Here is a 20,872-nt window from a genome sequence, read left to right as displayed (position 1 = left end):
GGGATGCTAATACCTCTCTGGGGTCCTCACATGCTACTGCAATAGAAATAATGACATTCTTTAGAACAACACCATTTTCCAACTTGAAGGGAGAGCTTTCTGGCTTTTTAAAAAACTTTTTCATTCTTTATATTTATTTCCATCTCTCCGCCCCCACCCACCCCCTTTTTTTTGTTGCTCTGTATCTCTTGTTCTTTTTCCCTTTTTGGTTATCCTTTCCTCTCTCCCTCTTCTGTCTGTATCGTCCTTCCCCTGAGGATACAGGGGTCCCCATCTCACTTGATCTCTCTTCCCTGCTTGTTCTATCTCTGAACCCAGGCAGGACCCCACCTCTGTTTAGTATTTATTTTGGCTGCATCTGTGACTCAGCACAACATGGCCCACTTTAAGTTCATAAGGTGCTAAGAATTAGGAATCTTTCTCCATCTCTGTCTCTTTTCCCATCTCTCTACCTTTCCTTCACAGTAAGGAAAAAAGAAGCAAGAAGCCTTACTTTGATGTTGGACCCCTCCATCCCTGCATGCTGCTAACTGTCGTGCTGCCCCTCTGCCCAGATCCCACCTGCATTGTTTGGATCTCCTTTGTACATTGTTGGGCTACCACGCTCAGATTTGCTGGCTTAATACATGGTTTGGGGTGTTTTTTCTGCTGCTGTATCCATTTGTGGTGTTTTGTGCCCCTTTTTCCTAAATCCTCTTTCTTCTTCCTGCAGGACCCCAGGACCAACACAAAAGCCCAAATTCTCTCCTCCTGGCCATTCTTGCAGTACAAAGTGGTATGACCAGGCCATAAGTGTCTATCCTAAAATTTGCTTGATGTACAGGAGCTACAAAGTGGCATAACCGTCTCCTCTGCCAACTGCCTCCAAATGCCCTGATGCGGGGACAGGGTCAAGTGTGCCTGTACTACAGCAATTCACAACTGGCATTAGGTCCCATCTAAATTAATACAAGAGACCCGAGCTAGCTGACATAAGTTAAAGCAGCCCCTGAGTTGCTCCAACTTACGTCAAGTGCTGGGTTCAGCATATTTGCACTACGGGAATCAAGTGCTTCTTGCTGGCCCACCTCTTCTGGTCTGAGTGTATATGATGAAATTTAGGCCACAGAAACCCATTCCTGGGTGTGCATCTGCTTGATCCATAGGTGCTGGAACTAGGGGTGTTGCTGCACCCCCTGGCTTGAAGTGGTTTCCATCATATACAGGGTCTACCAGTGGTGGATGAATGAGGCCATAACAGCAACTTCCATTCAACACTAACGGACCTGATACTAGGCAGTCTCAGTTAGGGGCACTGGCTGGTAAGATAATTTGTGGGTCTCTAAATGATTGTTTTGTCAGCAGGTTTCCAGCACGGTCAGCATGGGCACAATAGGAGGTGTGGCATGCTGTGGTTTCTGACTCACCTTTCCGCTGTGTTGTTTTTTTTGTAACATTGTTGTATTGTCCTGTTTTCGCTGCCTGTTTTCCACATTTGCCCTTGCTCTATTTCAATCATTTATGTGGCCTATGCTTCGAAGGCTCAGACGGACTGTATAAGCCCCATACAGACAGACAACTGTTCACTGCTGTTATCCGTTCTTGTTACTTTGCTGAATGATAGAAGAGGGCTTCCTTGCTGGTCCTTTCACATACAGTAATAATACCTAGCACTTCTATAGTGCTTTCAATCTTCAAATCAGTTTAATACTAATGCTTGATACTGCTCGGGAGAGTTGGTCTCCCTGTGTCTGTAACATGCTCCTTTTCCTGGCTCTTTGGAGAGGCTAAAGAACATTTGCCCTCTTCAGCTAGCCCTGCCACTGCCCCAAAACACAATTTCCAAACTAGACTCGGTTTGTCATAAATCAAAGAATAATTTACTGGCAATCACTCAGAGAATCCTTAAACAGGAGAGTTGAAAATAAACTTGTCTATAAAGTTGCTATGGAAAGCATCTCCTGAATGGCACAAACTGCAGAGACAGAATGGAGTCTGGTTTACTTTCCTGGAGAGCGCAAGGCTGGTGCTTTGGTGGGTACCAAGTGGGACCAAGCCGTGTGTATGTGTGTGTGTGTGTGTGTGTACACCAAGTGGGACCAAGGCGTGTGTGTGTACCAAGTGGGACCAAGGCACACACGTGTGTGTGTGTGTGTGTGTGTGTGTGTGAGAGAGAGAGAGAACATGCAGGGTAAGGCTCCATCAGTTTTAAGGCTTGCATGTGTTACTATTCTGCCATTTCACCAGCTGGTTATTTTCCTCAGTTTAGATTTCTGCATGTAACCAACAAGACAAAGCACCCTCTGGCGAACGTTTTTTTCCTCTCTCCAGCATGTGTCTATGAATGCTGGGGTAGCTGCTCAGGATGTACCTATTTTCCAGCTCACATCAGCACTCCCAGTTTCTCTTATCAGAGTGTAGTTCCTTCTCCTTGGTGTCTGCAGCTGGCAATGTAAAGGTGCAGCCCCCCTTTTTAGATGCATGTTCTCCACCTCGCAGGGCATGCAAGGGGTTAGCCCCAATTCACAGGAGATCGGTCAGCCTGCAGTTACCACCTTCTATGTGCAGGCAAGGGTTAAGGGTTAGTTTGCTCCCTCTTAACTCCCCCTTCCTCCCCCGCGATTGGCCCATGGAGAGGGGAAGGGAGAGACTGCAGTTTTCCTCCTCCCCTCTTCGTATGGTGGGGTCAGACTGCACTAGTTCCTTCTCTTGGTGCACGCAAGGGTTAATCTCCTGTAGCCTTATTTATCCGCGCGGGGCTCTCAGCTCGCCCTAGTGCACGCTCCCTGCGCAGCGATCTCAGGCTGCAGCCCTCCCCTTTTCGGTGCATGCAGGAAGTTTATCCGGCCTCACTTCTACCCGCCCCTGTGCCTAGGAGCAACAAGGGGTCAGACCCGTCCCCGGCCCCGTGCAGCCTGCGGGGAGCTCTCGGGCTGGTTTCCTCCTCGCTACCGCTCCCTCCCTTATGTCTCCCCGGCCCCCAGTAGCCGCCCCACCCACGCTCGTGGGACTCTTGCTGAGTTGGGGGTGCTCTGGCTGTGAGTCGGGGGCGCACGCGAGGGGCTCCCGCGCCCCGGTTACTCCGCTGCGTCTCCTCCTGCTCCGTGCTGGGGGGGGTCTGGCTGTAGCCCCGCGCAGACAGGCAAGGGGGGGGCTCTCCAGCTGCAGCCTGCACGGGGCTCGGCGGCTCGCGTGCGCCCCCGGGCCCAGCACCGCCCCACTTGCCCCGAGCGCCAGGGCGCGGCCCCACCCTGGGGCCGGGCGGAGGCAGGGGGCGGGCGGGGGGTGTCTCCCAGTAAGATCTCGCGGTGCTGGCGGGGCTCAGCCTCCTTCTCCTCCCTGGCGAGCAGTGACTGTGCAGGGCGGCGCGGGGAGCCAGGCAGCAGCCGGAGGAGGCTGCCCCGAGGACAGCGCGATCCGCCCGCGCCGGCCGGCAGCAGCCCGCGCCTCGCCCAGCCCCATGCCCGAGTGGCGCTGAGCCCAGCCCAGCATGGCCACCACCGCCCCGTGCACCCGCTTCACCGACGACTACCAGCTCTACGAGGAGCTCGGCAAGTACGGAGCCCGCCCGGCCCTGCGCCCCGGGGACCTCCGGCTGCGTCCCCCCCCCAGCCTAGGAGCCCCCGCCCGCTTGCCTCTTCCCCCACCCCCCAGCCCTGCCCCGGAGCCGCTGCGGCACCCTGGCTGTCCCGCTCCACCTTCCTGTGCCAGACTGGGTGCTGCTGAGCTCCCGGGCTCCTCCCGTTGCCCTGGCCCTGGGACCAGCAACTGGCGTCCTCTACACCCGAGGATCCTGCCACCGCCGCCCCTACAGTGGGACCGGGAGGGGTCTGCTGCACCCTAGGGCCTCCCGCGTTCCCTTCGTCCCCATTCTGCATGGAGAATGGGTGCTACTGCCCCCCAGGGTTACTCCCATCCCAACCCCATGTGTAGTTGCAAGCCAGGGTGCCCCCCATCCCTGCACCATGTGAGGCTGTGCACCCCAGGACTTACTTCCCATCTCTTAGCTCTGCTCTTGAACTGCTTGGGGCTGCTACACCCTGCTCCCCCAAACCATCCTGGTGATAGCCATAACCCGGGACACTCACCCAAGCTGCCCCTGCTATCGCTCCAGCTTCCTCCTGAGATACTCCCCCAGCCCTGCAAGGACCAGGTTCTGCGGCTGTATAGGGGATCTCCCCTCCCCAGTATTGGGATCAGGCACTGCTGCACCCAAGTCTTCCCCCCCACCCCCCCAACACTTAGACCTGCAGTGGGATCTTGTGGGGACGTGGAGGTGATGCAGCAGTATACAGGATGGGATCATTGGGTGTTGATGCATCCCTGAGTACTGCTGCATCTTTCCCTCTCCTTCCCTGCACCAATCTCTGGGCACTGCTGCATCTCTTTACCCCATCCCCACATGGATTCCTAGGCTGCTGCTGCAGCCTGTTTCTCAGCACCCAGCCCTGGGCCAAGGAATGGTGCTTGCAGTGTTTCTGGTTGGTTTATGTGGAGAGGTTGGGGGTGGGAGCAGAAGCTGAGGAGGGGTCAGGACTCTGGAGTGTAAGGAGGGGCCCAGCTGCCTAGAGCCAGATCCTCTCTGATGGATTAAGTTTTCCATTGGGCTGCTGCTGTTTTGTTTCTAGTTCCACTGTACAGACTTCTCTGGGGACTGGTGGGACCTAGTTCCCCACTCAGAGGCTTGGATACTTCCCTGTCAACTTCCCCTTATTCACACTTCTGACCTCCCTGAGTTTTTCTTCCATCAAGCCCGTTCTCTTATCTCTCTCCCCACCATTTTTTCTGTTGGGACCACTTTCCAGGTTTTTTCCTCTTCCCCACAACCTCTTAGGGCTTGGGCTGTCTTTCCTTACACCTTTTTTTCTTACGCTATCTCCCTTTTCTTCTAAGAATCCTTCCCCTTTCTGTTCTGCCGCTCAGTGCAGTTCTCCCTACAGCCCGTCGCAGCAATAATAATTCATATTTATAAAATGTTAACTTACAAACAACAGTTAGCCTGCCAGTCCCCCTGCACCTCTGGGAAGAGGTGTTTATCTCTAGTTCACAGATAAGGAAATGGGTGTAGCAGAGCTAGTGGCTCATCCAAAGTGCTGTGGTGATTCAGTGGCCCAGCTGGGACAAGAATCCAGGAGAACTGATTCCTAGTTGTCTTCTCCAGCCACTAGACCATTATGGGATGGACTTCTTGGCAATGTTTCCAACCTTCTGGGCTACTCCTCTTTCACTCTTCAGCCCCTGTATGTTATGTGTCTGCACTCTTCTCCCCTCCCCACCATGGTGTACTGTTTGTGCTTTCCTGCTTAAGGCCCCTAGGAGGCCTCAGCCAGGCATTTGGGTATACACTTTTCCTCTGGCGTTATTTGCTGACTTGACATGTCTAGGTTAGGGGTGGAAGTCGTTCCAGTTGCATTATTATTTTCAGTTTCACAGCCCCCGCTATCTTTCTTCTAGGGGAGCCTTTTCTGTGGTCCGCCGATGTGTGAAGAAAAGTTCATCCCAGGAATATGCTGCAAAAATCATCAACACCAAAAAGCTGTCAGCCAGAGGTTAGTATCCAGATCTGTCCTTCATCCCATTGCCTTTCTCTACGAACAGGAGAAACATGATTGGAACTTTAGTTGCAGCAAGTTTATGGGCTTTGTAGGTGCTTGTCTTGTAGTTTTGAAGTAATAAGTAGTGATGCAAATGGTAGACTGAAGAAGTGTTGCAAGGATCTCAAGTTCTAGGAGTACTTCCTGTTATCTTTTCTCTTTTTGAGGACCTACTGTGTCCTCTGTGTGCCAGCATTGCTGGAGGTCTTCTGTGCTTTGGGGTATAGTCTTGTTGGATAAAGGATCTTTCTAGTTTCAGGATGTCATCATAGATGGTGTATTCCTCTTGTAGCTAATCCTATGTCTAATATGCTCATATTTGAACTGGATGGAAGGGTTCTCTATAGCTTCTAAAAGAAGCAAATTAAATTTCTGTTGTTCTCCGCTGCCACCTAACTCCGAAAGCCTCTCTTCAAAACCTGTACGTGTCAACTGAGCTCAGAATAGTGGTACAGAAAGGAACAGAGAATCTGTCTTCCCAAATTTATTTGCTGAACTTTTCTTGTGATTTGTCCTGGTTCATTTCACAAGGAAGGCTCTGTATGTATGAAGAGTGAGGTGGCTTCCACTGTGGAGGGACATGGGCAGGAGCTGAAATCGATTGGAAAAAAAACTGAATTGGGTTGCAGTAGGAGGAACTATAAAGAGAGATGTAACTGGCTGAGATCTCCAAGGGAATGAATGTGGAAGAGGAGGCTAAGAGAAGACTTAATGCACTTAGTATTTGTCACTTTTGTCAAAACTGAATGGCCTATGTCCCTGATGAGCTAGATGATCAGCCGGAGGCTGAGAACCAGGTAGTATATTGACCAGCAACTGAAAGGGTGACACCAAAGAAGCAGAAGTGACACCAAAGAGGCGATGAACATAGCTCAGGCTGTCTGACTCCTAAAAAAGAGAAAAGGACGATACACTATCTCCCCAGTGCCAGGGTGTGAAATGTGATGACAAGAGCAAAGTATAGCCTGCAGAGAGGCAGTGAATGTTCACCTAGTGTAGTTCATGTGAAAGCTAATGACAGGCACAAAGGGAGAATCTGTGGATCAAGAATGACTTTAGAACCCTGGGAAGAGTGCTGGAGACTGAAGTCAACATAGGTGATGTTTTGTCTTTCTAGTAACTAGTGCAAGTAAAGTCAAGAGTGATACTGGAGACCAGCTGATGGATCTGTGGATGGCCTAGAAGGGGAAGGCTGTCGATGTACAGGACGGATGCAAATGTCTGTGAAATCTCCACTGAAGCACACGGAATCCCAGTTCTGTGGGTTCAAAATTGGCAGGGCTAGTTACGCAGACTTTAAACTGACTAAGAAATGGGTAATTGGGAGCGTTTGCTTAATGAAAGGAGAATATGATGTAGTGGACATAACTGAAACCTAATAATGCAGAGAACCATCCCATCAGCATTAGTTGGTATAATCCTCTTTGTATGCGGGACAGGGTAATACTCTAAATTAACAAAACCAGCAAGAAACAATTTTCCCATTAACAGAATGGTAGCGAAATAATCTGGTAAGGTTGCAAGAAATGGCGAAGCTGTAGGGCTAGAGGAAAATGAGAACAAAAAATTCCTAAACCAGTTACCGTGGAGTCCAAAATCTCCAGATAATGTGGTCATGTAGGATTTCAAGTACTCAGACAGCTGTTGAGTTACAAATACAAAAAGTGTGGAACATCACTTCTCAGATTAACTAAAGGATAAATAAATGAGCCGGGAAGAGGAGAAATCCTCCTTGATCTGCTTCTTACCAGTAGGAAGTCCTTGATTGAAAACATAAGTGGTGTTGGACACTTCTGTGCTAGTGATTGTGAGCTCTGTTAATTCAAGGTATTGATGAATAGGTTCATAGAACACAGCTGTCCAAAGGTATCTGACTTGGAGAGAGCAAATGTGGGGAGAATTATGAAACTGGCTGAAAGAGAGAAATATTGGGAGGAAGAAGTTGTGGCTGATCAGGCTTCTTGAGGTCCTGCTGAAATATCTGATGGCCACAAGGAACTTGTATTGGAAACGAAGTGGGGAAAGACAAGGCAACAAAGAATTAATGATAGTCAAAAGGGTTGGTGGGAATAGAGGCTCAGATACGGTGGGGCTGGGCGCCATGTAAGAACCTAGATGGATAAACACTGTAACGGCTCTTCAAACTAGAAATGTTAGAGAGATGTTAGGGCTGTTAGCCAATGATAAGGGAGATGAAATCAACAACTGTAAAACGGCGGAGCTGATGAGCAGTTCTTTTTAAAAAGCTGTCTGTTATGGCAGCAGGACCGTGAGTGAATTCTGCAATAGCCTGGGTGTACCTTGCGTGCTACTTCCCATTCCCATGTTAGCTCTTGTCTCATTGGGAGCACACACCCATCTAGCTTCTGCACATATTGGGGTATCCCCCCATTGCCCCACTCCCAGTACCCTCCTCAGACTTCTGTAAGGCGTTTGACTTGGTCCCACACAACACTTTAATTAAAAAAAACTCTAATGATATGAAATTAACACGGTACATGTTAAATAGATTAAAAACTGGATAATTGATAGGTTTCTAAACGTAATTGTAAATGGGGAATCCTTATTGAGTGGGTGTGTTTTTCAAGTGGGGTCTTGCAGGGATCTGTTCTTGGCCATATGCTGTTTAACATTTTTTATCAGTCATGCGGAAGAAAACCTAACATCCCTGATGAAGTTTGCAGACAACACACAGATTAGAAGAGTGATAAATAATGAAGAGGACGGGGTCACCGATACAGAGCGATCTGGATTGCTTGGAAAGCTGGGTGCAAGCAAACAATGTTCGTTTTAATATGGTTAAAAGCAAATGTATAAATCTAGGACCAAAGAATGCAGGCCATGCTTATAGAATGGCAGAAGCAGTGACTCTGAAAAAGATTTGGGGTCATGGTGGATAATCCCAGCGTGATGCTGTGCCCAAAAAAGGGGGTTCTCAAAGTGGGTTGCAAGGTGACAGCCCGAGTCCCTGTTAAATTAAATTAACACCACCCCCCCCATTTTTAATTGAAAAGGGTGGTCGCACACAGAGGCTTGCTGTTTGAAAAGGTCACCAATACAAAAAGTTTGAGAACAACTGAGAGCTAATGTAATCCTCTGATGCGGAAACGGGGATCTTGAGCAGGAGCAGAGAGGTTATTGTAGCTCTGTATTTGGCACTGGTGGGATCGCTGCTGGAATACAGCGTCAAGTTCTGGTGCCCACAATTCCAGGGCATTGATAAATTGGAGAGTATTCAGAAAAGAGCCACAAGCATGATTAAAGGATTGGAAAACTTGCTTTATAGTAATAGTGACAGACCCAAGGCGCTCAAGCTATTTAGCTTAACAAAGAGAAAGTTAAAAGGTGATTTGATTACAATCTATAAGTACCTACATGGGGAACAAATATTTGACAGTGGGCTTTTCCGTCTAGCAGAGAAAGTATAACACGATCTAGTGGCTGGAAATGGAAGCTAGGCAAATTCAGCCTGGAAATAAGGTACACATTTTTAACAATGAGGGTAATTAACTATTGGCACAATTTACCAAGGGGCGTGGTGGATTCTCCATCACTGACAATTTTAAAATCCAGCTTGGATATTTTTCTAAAAGATCTGCTCTAGGAATGGTCCCTTCTGGCCTTGGAATCTAGACATTAGCTTAGCTTCTGCCTTCCACACAGGTCAGCCCAAACCTCCTGACCTGCCTCTTGCACTGGAGGAGGGTCCCCCTTGCCTTGGCTTCTGCATTTCAGAGCTCTCATATTCAGGGGAACCACACACCCCTCACCCCGAATAGCATTGCTAAATTGAACATTTAAAATCTGCTGCTAGCAGGATTTGAACCTGTGTTTACCCAGGGTAGTTACTACTGCTTCAACGAGAGGTGCCACACCATTGGCTAAGAGTATAACTCATGCTCCCTTCACAGGGGTTGACCTGCTAGTATGCTTCCCATGAGGACAATCATAGACTATTAGGGTTGGAAGAGACCTCAGGAGGTCATCTAGTCCAATCCCCTACTCAAAGCAGGACCAACACCAACTATATCATCCCAGCCAGGGCTTTGTAAAGCTGGACCTTAAAAACCTCTAAGGATGGAGATTCCACCACCTCCCTAGGTAACCCATTCCAGTCCTCATCTTCTAGTGAAATAGTGTTTTCTAATATCGAACCTAGATCTCCCCCACTGCAACTTGAGACCATTGCTCCTTGTTCTGTCGTCTGCCACCACTGAGAACAGCCGAGCTCCATCCCAGGGCTTACTAAGGGCAAGGAGCTCTGACCTGCTTCCATGCTGGCTTTATGGGAAGAGGTACTTCCAAAGGAGTCTTCCTCAAGAAAAGCAAAGCAGTGGAGTGTGACTGACTTGGAAGTGATGGAGATCGTGATGTGTAGCTGAAAAGCAGGGAAGGGAATGCTTAGGGAAAATTTAAATGTAATATGAGAGAAATCAGTGAATCCTAACGCCTCTGTTAATGAGCTTAATGAACTGCAAACCGTTGTTTTTATCTTGAAAGTCACGAACTGAAGGGGAACCGGCGGGTTAGAAATAACCCTACGTGGCACCCATACAGTGTTTACCACCCTAAAAGCGTAGAAAGCAAATACTGTCCTGATTTTTTTTTTTTTTTTTTAAAAGGGAAGTCCTGGCAATCACGGTCAAATAAACTCATTCCTTTATAAAATAATGGGACAAATATGAAGGGACAGATCTGTAAGCACCTCAACACAACCCTAAACCAACTTCCTGGCATTATAAAGAATAAACTTTGTCAGACAAATCTGATCTAAATGCAGAGTCAGTGGACGCATTAGACATCATAGTTGGAATCCATTAAGCTACTTGGTATTTGTGTTACGGTGGACTGTAGGAGGCAGGGCCCACTGTGCTAAGCACTGTATAGCAGAATGACAGTCCCTCCCCCACACAGCTTGCAGTCAAAGTCAGGGGTTCTCAAACTGGGGGTCATGACCCCTCAGGGGCTTGCGAGGTTATTATGTGGGGTGTTGCGAGCTGTCACTTCCACCTCAAAATCCCGCTTCACCTCCAGTTTAGTGTTAAATGTGTTTTTACTTTATAAGGGGGGGTTGTACTCATAGGCTTGCTGTGTGAAAAGGATCACCAGTGCAAAAGTTTGAGAACCACTGGTCTAAGTACAAGACAATAGCCAATGCTGGGAGCGGGATACAGTGCTTCAGCCACCTGAAATTCAGGTTGGCTTGGATTCAGTCTGTCACATGGCCTGAGAACTGGCTGGAAGGTCTAAAGGGTAATGATAAACAGCCATGTCTTGACTCGTGGGGAGGTGTGTTGTTGGAGCTGCCGAGATAGTTGTTAGGCCTTATTTTGACTTTAGATCTGTAGAGTGGCTTGGAAGATACCCGTGAAGTAGGAGTGAGTGAATTGCTTAAGGTGAGCCAATGGGTCTGACTAGCAGTAATTGCTTCAGAGGAAAGAATCAAGGAAAATTTAGTTTTACTATTGGAGGGAGGCAGAGACTAGAGATTATTCTGTAGGGAATCCATCTCCTGAGGGGAACGATGGAAGCCCCATCAATAGCTTCTTTTCAGATTAGGCTGCACAGATTCCTCCAGAATAAATGGTATGAAACAGTCCTACATTGGAAAGGGGTGGACAGGACTCTGCTGTGGTTCTTTCATCCCACCAGGCCCATCTGTACTCTTAACTGTCAGGGAGGTTTCTGGGGCAGTTCACAAACAGTAATGGGAGCAGGAGAGGATTTTCTGCTGTTGGCCTTTGCGGCTGTTGTATTTGCCGCTGAATCTTTGGAACGTGACATCCCCAAGGACACAACGAAAAGGGCAGCTTTCTGCCCTCTGCATGAAGGAGGACATTCTTTTAGGCCTGATCTTTGTTTCTGAATCAGCACCTATAATAGGGTAAATGTCTTTTTTGAGATGTGAGGTGGCACCTAATTTGGAACACAGGCACTGCTCACCCCTGACTGGGTGCTGGAGCTGAAGTGTAGCCTGGGGTTTATTGCCAGGATGTGGCCCTTGTGGGGTTCAAAGCAGCAGAAGTTCTGCAACTCTTGAAAGGCTCCCTGGAGGGTCCTGGCAATCACGCCTGCTCTCTCTCTCCTGCCCTCCTGCCACTGGAAACAGGAGATGATGCTCACCCTGTCTTGGGGAGATTCTCTGCTGCACCCAGGCTTGTAGTCTGCCTCATTTGTTGCTCCTGGGTGCGCCAAGGAGGCAGTCTGACAGTTGTCCCTCTCGGGGGTCTGGATGGTATGAAGGCTGGGGATTGCTCTCCCAGCCTGCCTTTGGCTCCGAGAAGCTCATCACCTTGGACTGAGTCCTGTCCCCTGTAGCTCAGTCACAGAAGGGGCTCAGTTCCATGAGGGCTGTGGGTGGGGTTTCACAGTAGCAGTTTCCTGGCCTTGCGAGGCTCGGGTACCAGGTGAGTGCAGAGTGTGCAAGTGCTGACCTCCAGTTGAGCATGGACTGCTTTCAAGGTATTCAACCTCAGTCTGGCAATCCTCAGAGCAGCCCAGGCTCCTCTGTAGCTACAGCATGCCCAGCTGAACTGGGTGCAGGCATCAGTAGTGCACTGCAGCCCAGTGCGTAGGCTCCTCATTAAGGCAAGGAGAGCCCACAACACCACTCGCAGGAGCTTGAAGCACAGATTCTGGGGTGTGTACAAGTGCCTGTGTGTGTGTTTCCTTGCGGAGACAATGCATCAGACCCTGCCTGTCAGGCTGCACTTGGAACATCAGGATGTGTTAGATGGAATCTGGTGGTCTGGGCAGGGAGTGGGCCTTGCTGCTAACTTCTCCCATCCCAGCCCCTTCCTCCTCCTCTGTTAGCTGTCTGAACGGCGGCATGCATAGGAGCGTGTGAGAAATAGACTGCAGTGAGAATTTGGGATTTTTGCTGGCCCTGTGTGTGTGTGTGTGTGTGTGTATGAGACATGGGAAGTGACACTGTATAGGTTTCTGGGCCACTCATTTATTGTCTGATGTGGATAATGTTCAAATGTAAGGGGTGGGAGGGTGGGGTGGCGTTAATAAGGGGGGGCCCTGAAAAATATTTCAAGGGCCCATTTTCTCCATTAAATGTATCGATTGCCACTGGCTAGACTTCTCCATTCTGAATTTTAATACACATGCATGGAGCAGGAAAGTAAGAAGCCGGGGGAACGGGGGGGGGGTATTAATACGCTGACGTCATAAACTGCAGCCTTGCACCTCGTGCTAGCTGCCTTTCTCTCTACCTCTCCCTCCTCCCCCCGGTCTGTGCTCACCTCTTCATCTTGCAGTGTCACTTTTTAGAACACTGTTTTGAATCATGATTATTTATCACTGCAGGAAACTTACTTGGAGAAGGGGGGTGTGCATGTGGGGAGAGAGAGAAAGAGAGACCCTGACCTTGAAGAGATGGGGGAAGGGACTGATGGCCGCATTTCACTTTCACCAACAGCATTAATTGCTCTCAGTGTGGCAGGAGGGCCAGCAGTGGGGGGTGCTGCTTGTGCTGTGGTTTGCAATAGCCGGAAGCTGGTTGCCTGACATGGGTTTCAGTGCTATGGCCAGGGTTACCCCAGGTTGCCTCTCGGTTTACGCTGTATATTTTATAAAGGAGCTGGAGCGGGGCAGGCAGGATTTCAGCTTGCTGTCTGTCTGTCCTCTTTGGTCCCACGGGGTGTTAAATTACCGGCATCAACAATGGGGAGGGGGAAGGGAGGAGAGGCAGGCACACAGATTGAGCAGGCGTTCCTGGTGTGGAATTGTGGCCCCTGCAGAGGCCTGGGAAGGGGGACTAGGGTTTTTTCCTTTCCTGTTCTTAAGACTGGGTTTGTGCACGGCCCACATGTGATGAGACTAATTCTTGCCAGTGTCCCAGAGGTCCTGGGCTCTGCAGCACTAACCCTACTGGAGAGCCTGGTTTGACACATGTCCTGGTGTTCCTTAGGCTGAGCAGGTAAGGGTGGGGGTTTTGGAGCACACTGTGGATTCTTGGGACAGGGAGCATTAACTGTGCTTCTTGTGTGAAAGATGCTGTGCAAAATCAAGTTGCACGTAGCACTTGTGTTGAATTTGGGTGAGTGTGGAAATTTCCCTGCTGCGGATAGATTTAATCTCCCTCTCTGGATATAGCTAAAACTATCCCTGCCAGAGAGAACGCTTATCCCTGGATCATAAAAACACTTCTGAAGAGGGAATTTTTTCCCCTCTTCTACCAAATGGCAGGTTATTATCACAGATGTTCTCAAGGAAGGATTGTACTAGCCTCCTCCCCTCCCCCCATAGGATTTTATTTCCCCAACCCCTGCAAATTAAAGCACTGGCTGTGGGTATTATTGCATATGCAATAACTTGTCAAAGACGCTCTATAAAAGGGGAAACATACAAATATAAAACCTAGGTTAATTTTGTCCATTTTCCCCCCTCCAACCCCTTCACCTGCCCACAGTCTGTTTAGGCATCTTCCCCCTTTCTCAGGTTCTCATGGTTGTCACACATAGTGTGTTTTTCCTTGTGTAAGAGTTAACTTACCAAACATCTTAATGATCATTTGTAAGCTGTAAAAGGAAGGGAGGACACGGGAGTGAAGTAAAACAGCTGGTTTTCAGAGCAGCCTGTAGCTGGGGAGCTGCTGGCCAGAGAGGTGCTTGGGCGCAGGATCACTGGCATGGGAAGGTAATGTGGGATGTTGTAGGAAGCAGTTTGCTGCTCCTTGCCTCGTTCTGCCCACTTGCAAAGCAGCTGGCTGTGGAAGGTAGGAGGGAAGAGAAGCAGCCAGAATGAACTGGTTTGTGATGGGCGAACACACTTGCTCACTTGAGTTTCTGCCCATGGAAGAAGAGAGGAAGTGTAACTCTGCAAGTCATACAACTCTTGTTCCTGCCAGCCATTACCACAACACTAAGCTTAATGCTTCAGGCCATGGGGTTCTGTGAGACAGGTTGACCTCAGATTCTCTTCCATCCTTTCTTAAATTAAATATCTGTTGAAATACCGCCACATACTGCAGTAATGGCTCCCCAAACTCTCTAATGACAGGTTTCAGAGTAACAGCTGTGTTAGTCTGTATTTGCAAAAAGAAAAGGAGGACTTGTGGCACCTTAGAGACTAACCAATTTATTTGAGCATAAGCTTTTGTGAGCTACAGCTCACTTCATCGGATGCATCCGATGAAGTGAGCTGTAGCTCACGAAAGCTTATGCTCAAATAAATTGGTTAGTCTCTAAGGTGCCACAAGTCCTCCTTTTCTTTTTTCCAAACTCTCTAGTGTCATTGCTTATATGCTCATTGAATATTGCAGTAGAGTATTTCCTAGGAAAAGGAGTTGGTAGAGTGGAAAATCTTCAGCAATAAGCATCTTGATTATTGAAAGACTAGTAGGGCATGAGCTTCGAGTCCCTCTTGAGGGAGTTGCTGGACCCTAATCCTGAGGTTTTGTGCTCTGGTGGCCTTTTGCACCTGCTGCCTCAGGTTTCAGTCGTAGTTCCTACTTGGACGCCAAGGTCCTTGTTGGGTGAGTGTTCAGTGTGTCCATCAGTGGCAGATAATTTAATAGTAAAGTAATTGATCGTAACAGTTTGTTCTAGTGTATGCCTTTTAAAAATTTATGCCCCCCCACCCCCCCCTCTGATTGCGTTGCAGAGTTGCTGTTATGTGTAATTCTGAAGTAGGGGGAAGCTGGTGGTTGGTGCACATGGCTGGCTCCAGAGAACTGCAAGCCTAATTTAGAGCTGTCTGGAGAGCTGATTAATGTTGGATATAGTCTGCCAGATCTAGCCTGTTTTGTTACCAGGGGGCAGGAAGTTAAGAGATGCCTGTGGCTCGCTGTGTATGCTTGAAACTCTGTTCTAGCTCATACTGGCAGGGTAGAGTCTGGAGGAGAATTCTCTCTCTCTGAGACAGGAGTTGAGTAAATACACTGACCTTTTGAGGAACATGTGTTCATGTGCCCAGGTGTGATACTGGAGCCTCAGTATTTGTGTGTTAAGCTCTTGAGAGCCGGAGCTACCAATGTCCTAAGTAATGAGCCTGTTGTTTTGGTGGCTCAGTACCAGGTTCCTGCTCTGGGGGTAAGTCCTGTTCCAGACACGCACCGTTCTTTAAGGCCTAGTCTGCACTGTGGCAGGAATCATACTATCAAGGACCATGCACCGATCTGGTGGTTATGCTCCATTTCCCTGATCAGCTGGGCTACTGGTCTCTTTCTGAGAATCCTGTTAAACAAACTGTGCTGTAGGCCAGCCCCTCTTCGCCACCCCACATGCTTTCAAGCAGAGTTGCAACACAGCTCTTCAAGTACACAACCCTTTCTGCACTGATAAGCCCTGGGAGCAACAACTACAGTTAAAAGAAAAGGAGTACTTGTGGCACCTTAGAGACTAACCAATTTATTTGAGCATAAGCTTTCGTGAGCTACAGCTCACTTCATCGGATGCATAAAGTGGAAAATACAGTGAGAATGTTTTTATACACACAGACCATGAAAAAATGGGTGTTTATCACTACAAAAGGTTTTCTCTCTCCCCACCACACTCTTCTGCTGGTAATAGCTTATCTAAAGTGATCACTCTCCTTACAGTGTGTATGATAATCAAGGTGGGCCATTTCCAGCACAAATCCAGGGTTTAACAAGAACATTTGTTAGGTTTCAGAGTAGCAGCCGTGCTAGTCTGTATTCGCAAAAAGAAAAGGAGTACTAGTGGCACCTTAGAGACTAACCAATTTATTTGAGCATAAGCTTTCGTGATGAAGTGAGCTGTAGCTCACGAAAGCTTATGCTCATATAAATTGGTTAGTCTCTAAGGTGCCACTAGTAGTCCTTTTCTTTTTAGTTAAAATGTTGTTATTGCTAGCATGGTTCAATGCTTGGGGCCTAAGGCCTTGTCTACGTTGTAGTTTTGTCGACAAAAGTCAGCTTTTGTTAACAAGACAGCGGAGTGCACACACTGAAATGGTCCTCCCACCGGTGCAACTCCCCTGCTATGCCAACAATAAAACCGCCTCAACGAGGCGACGCAGTGTCTGTGCCGTAATTAACGTGGTGGGTAACCTAACATAGGCCAATTTATCTTTGTAGTATACAAATGGGAGTTCTGGTCTGCTGGGGAAGGAGTGGGTGGGGAGTTGGAATAAAGACCTGGTTGCCTGAACAAAAGTGGGGGAATGGTGGCTGGACAGACTGGCTCAGTGGTGGGCACAGGGATTCAGACAATAAGTGCCAGAAGAGGTCTAGGGATGGCATTGAACCTGCAGTTGTGGAGCTGTTGGATTAGCTTTTGGGGGTATTGCTGTGATGGAGGGTGGGGACAGGGATTGACAGATTAACCAGATGCCTGCCAACCATAGGATTCAAACTACTCACTGGAGGGAGGGGGATCTGCCAGCAAAGCCAAGAGAGAGCACTGCTTTGAGAAGCCCAGCTGCCCCACTCTTCAGCTGCTGGGATTCCTAGCCAGGTGCTGTCTCTGGACTCCACATGTGAGCTCCATTTGCCAGATCTGGCCCTGGAGAGTAGGGGTCTGACAGACTTCAAGTTCTACTTGCTCCTTAGCTCCAGAAGAGTCTCTCCTTTCCCAGAGCCTTTTGGGTGCGTCAAGTTTGCAGTGAGAAGGGGCGGGGGGAAGAGGTCTCTGCTACTCTTCTCCTCTCAGCCTCTTTGCTTTGGTGTGTGTGGGGGTCCTCTCTCTTCCCCACCAGGAATAGCTCCAGTTGTCTACCTTGTACTCAGGGCTTTCCTTGGAAATTGGTGTGATTCTTGAGTTTCACTGGTGCCCACAGGGTTCAGAAGAGCAGGCACAAAGCTAACCAGCCTGGAAAAGTTCTGAGCTTCAGCTGAGGCAGCAGCTTGAGCTGTCTGCCTGCAGATGCTGCATCAGCTTAATCCCGGTTTGTCCCCAAAAGGCTTTCTTCACAATACAAGCTAGAAATTTACTTCGCTTTTTAAATGAGAGCATGAGCAGTTTCTATAGAAACTGTGGTACAGGTCTCCCCACTCATGAGGGGGTTTTCCGCCCCTTTAGGATGCCCTGACTTGAGGATGAGAATCATAAAGTTCAGAGACCTTCTGGTGAGAGCTAGGGACATGGGGAGAGGGGTCAGGGAAACATGCTCTCCCCCCCCCCTTCACCTCCATTTCTCTTTCTGCAAGATGCAGGGGAGCTGATGCTTGCAGTCCTTAGCAACGGACTGTCCTGTGGAGGCTGCCCTGCAGCAGCAGAGCAGGAAGTGTTGCTTTCCCCTCTTACTCCAACCCCCTTCTAGCTGTGGTTTGCAGTATGGGGTTTCTTGACAGGTGATGCTTGTGGAGGGGGAGGAGTCATTGCTTGGAGATGGTGGCTGTTATGGAGGGCAGGGTTCTCCCAATCCCAGGAGATCTCTAAGAAAAAGGGGAGCAGCTGTTCAACACCCCTGGGTAGAGTCAGAGGTGCTGGATGGAGTGGGGAGTGAACAGAGAGGTTCTTAAAGATAATCTGAGAAAGCACTTGTTCCCCCTCTTCTCCCAGGTGGGACTGAACACACTTTAGACCAAGGAGAGGACTTTCCCCTGACTGGTCTCATGCAGCGGAGCCTGGATTATTTCCTGTCACTGCAGTTCTGTTTTTAATGCGCCTTACATTCCAGAGGGGTTTGCAATGGGCGGCTGAGCTTCTAATTGAGGGATCTCCTTATCTGTGCAGCAGAATGTGGTATGGGTGTAAAGTTCTCCCTCATCACGGAGATGATGCGTGTGTTCAACCTTCTGGCTCGCTTGCTGCCTGGGACTTGATGTCATGCACCTGATCTGAAGTATGAAGCATGACTGCAGAAGGGATGGTTGTTCAGAGCCAGCTTTGCTGGGATATGCCTGTTAGAGGCATGTCGCAAATAGCATGCATCCCGTGGAAGCTCTCCTGGGAAAAGCAGTTTGTTAAACCTTCTCTTGTATTGGTCTCCTGTGCTTGCCAAACATGTTTTAGCATTTCTGCTACAGCACTGAAAATTCGAGTACAATTTTCAGTGCTGGAGAGCACTGGCCATCCTTGCCCCCAACATATGTTTGATCTAGGTTTTCAGCTAGCGTGGGCAGTGTCAGCTAAGTCCAGTGCTAATTCTAACGTATGGCTTACCCTGTGTGTGGGGTCCGCTGTGCGTTGTTAGTCTGGGATAACTCAGCTGACCCTCTCCTCCGCCCGCCCAGAACAACAGCGTTCATGGTGGGCGGAGGAGCATGGCAGCCATGTTTGACACCCATTGTCAAATACTGCTGAGAGATGTAGGTGACTCTGGTGGCTGGTCACATCTTGAGCTGCTGCAGAGCAGGTGACCCAGCTTTCTGGACACGTGTTGCCTCCTTAGCTCTTTGTGGCTGTGTGGTACACTTAACTTGGGCTGGTGCCTTTACCATGAAATGGGCTGCTTATCTACGGCACCAGATAAACGTGGAGAGGTTTCTAGGCTTGCAGATGACTTGTTTCATAACTTCCTCTGTCTCCTTTGAGCATTTGGCTGAATACCTCTGCTTTGGAAGTTCACTTTTCATGTACAGAAATACTCTTGCTCTGTGTTGGCATTAAATTCAAGTGTCCTCCACACCTTTAACTTCTCTGGAGAGAGGGAGGGTCCTGGCTTGGAGAGGGACTGAGAGGAGAGCGCAATTGAATGATTAGAACATGGGAGTTTGCCTTCCTCCTGCATCTCTGACTTCCTGGTTGCTGCTTTGCAGTGACTTGGAGCTTTCTGCTGACTTGTCTCTCTGCTGGCACCTAAGTAAATGGATTTGGGTACTAGTAAAGTGCTCCTTGTGGCCTTTGATCTGGCCCAGATGGGTTTCTTCCAGCTGAGGGATGAAATGAAGCAGCGTGGTGGAAACTCAAGAGACACTGGATGCTGTGGGCCTGGTTCCCCTTCTTGTTTAAGAAAACAGGGGTGACTGCGCAGAATTCAGTGGCATTAAACCAGTGCAAAGATATGTGGGAGGAGGATCAGGCCCTAAATGTCTGTATAGGAAAGCGTGACTCTCTCCAGAGTGGGGTAGGGGCTCCCTTGATAGAGGGGCACATTCTGAACTGAACAAATGTGGAGCATGAATTTTCTGAGTGAGAGTGTGGGTCCCTCTAGGTCAGTGGTGCCCAAACTTTAACAGCTCGCGAACCCCTTTCGCTAAATTGTGAAATCTCATGAACCCCCTCCTAAAAATGAATATTTTTCCACGGATTTAAGTTAAAATTTCCTCCACACTCCTTGGGGCTCCTGCTGCTGGATCCCATTGACCACCCTGGTCAACTGAGCTCGGGCTGCAGGTCCTGCTAACCACCGGCGCTCAGGCTGCCAGCCCCAACTGCCCGGCCCCGCTCTCCCTGGGTCTCAGGTTGTCAGCCCCATGCGGAGTGTTGGGGTTTGGGTGGCCAGCTCCCCCGTTGATGGGGGCAGGGCTCGGGCTGCCAGCCCCAACTGCCTGGCCCCGCTCTCCCTGGGGCTTGGGCTGTCTGCCCTGCAACTGGGTCCCACCTGCTGTCTCCAATGCCCGGGGTCCTCTGGCCGCCACTAGTGAAATTTTTCTGGCGAACCCCCTGTAACGTTCTGCGAACCCCAGTTTGGGAACCACTGCTCTGGGTGATTGTGGGTCCCTGCTTAGCCAGTAGCTTTTACCATCTCCTCTGTCAAGCTAGTGGTTGATACGTAATTCCCTCAGCCAAGCCTAGCTCTAATTCATTCAATGGGAGCATGCTCCTGGGGCCTGAAATGAGCTCACTTGGTTGAAGGTGTCTGTATCTAGTTAAGTGCTTCAGGACCCTCTGCTGTTGAAGTGGCAGTGGGCTTGAGGCAGAGGTTGAAGTCCTGGAACAAACAGGTCACTGTGCTTATTCAAGAGAGGCAGCCCACGTATCTGCATCTGTTTCTGAATAGCTCTGTGCCCTGCTGTCTCAGTTGCAGTGTGTCCACTTTAAGAGGGTTCATCTGCAATGCAGCTGTTAGCAGTGAAGTTCTGTAAATCAAGAGGGAGTGAGCACAAGCGAGTCCAGCGCCCACAGTTGCTGTTGGGTCCTTGTTGTGGCAGAGGGAAACTCCTTCAAAGAGAGAGAGAGAGAAGGAGAACGATGCAGATAATAGAAGCACTGAAGGAGGCTTCTATTATGTGCACCAGCCGCTTAGGGGCTGCATGAAAAGCACAATGGGTAACAGCCATGGAACTAGAAAATCCTGTCATGTTCTTCTCCTCTTGCCCCTCCCCCCCCCAATAGTCTAACCAGGTGTTTGCTTTGAACTGACATGTCTTGCTGTCTTTATTGCCTGCCCCCACCCCTTTCTCACACAGGATGTCCTGTTACAGCAAAGGGCCTGGGAGCTTC

The 20,872-nt window shown here is 49.2% G+C and overlaps 1 protein-coding gene across 32 annotated transcripts in view; it reads left to right on the top strand.

Annotated features, from left to right (window-relative positions):
- The first annotated feature begins 3,317 nt into the window (after positions 1 to 3,317).
- The window catches only part of CAMK2G (calcium/calmodulin dependent protein kinase II gamma), a 176,241-nt gene continuing 158,686 nt past the window's right edge, over positions 3,318 to 20,872 (top strand). For 10 of the 32 annotated variants that reach the window (XM_074958485.1, XM_074958474.1, XM_074958482.1 and 7 more), the window contains exons 1-2: positions 3,320 to 3,534; positions 5,434 to 5,528. In XM_074958485.1, the coding sequence (XP_074814586.1) occupies positions 3,470 to 3,534; positions 5,434 to 5,528 (160 nt within the window). In that variant the 5' untranslated portion in view covers positions 3,320 to 3,469. Of the gene's footprint in view, positions 3,535 to 5,433; positions 5,529 to 20,872 lie in introns of all 32 variants that reach the window. The other 22 variants (XM_074958486.1, XM_074958491.1, XM_074958471.1 and 19 more) reach the window with 5 other exon arrangements.

The sequence above is a fragment of the Natator depressus genome, chromosome 7 (assembly GCF_965152275.1).
Source record: "Natator depressus isolate rNatDep1 chromosome 7, rNatDep2.hap1, whole genome shotgun sequence".
NCBI classification, from domain to species: Eukaryota; Metazoa; Chordata; order Testudines; family Cheloniidae; genus Natator; species Natator depressus.
The sequence above is the reverse complement of the archived record's forward strand: the minus strand, read 5'-3'. Positions and strand labels throughout refer to the sequence as shown.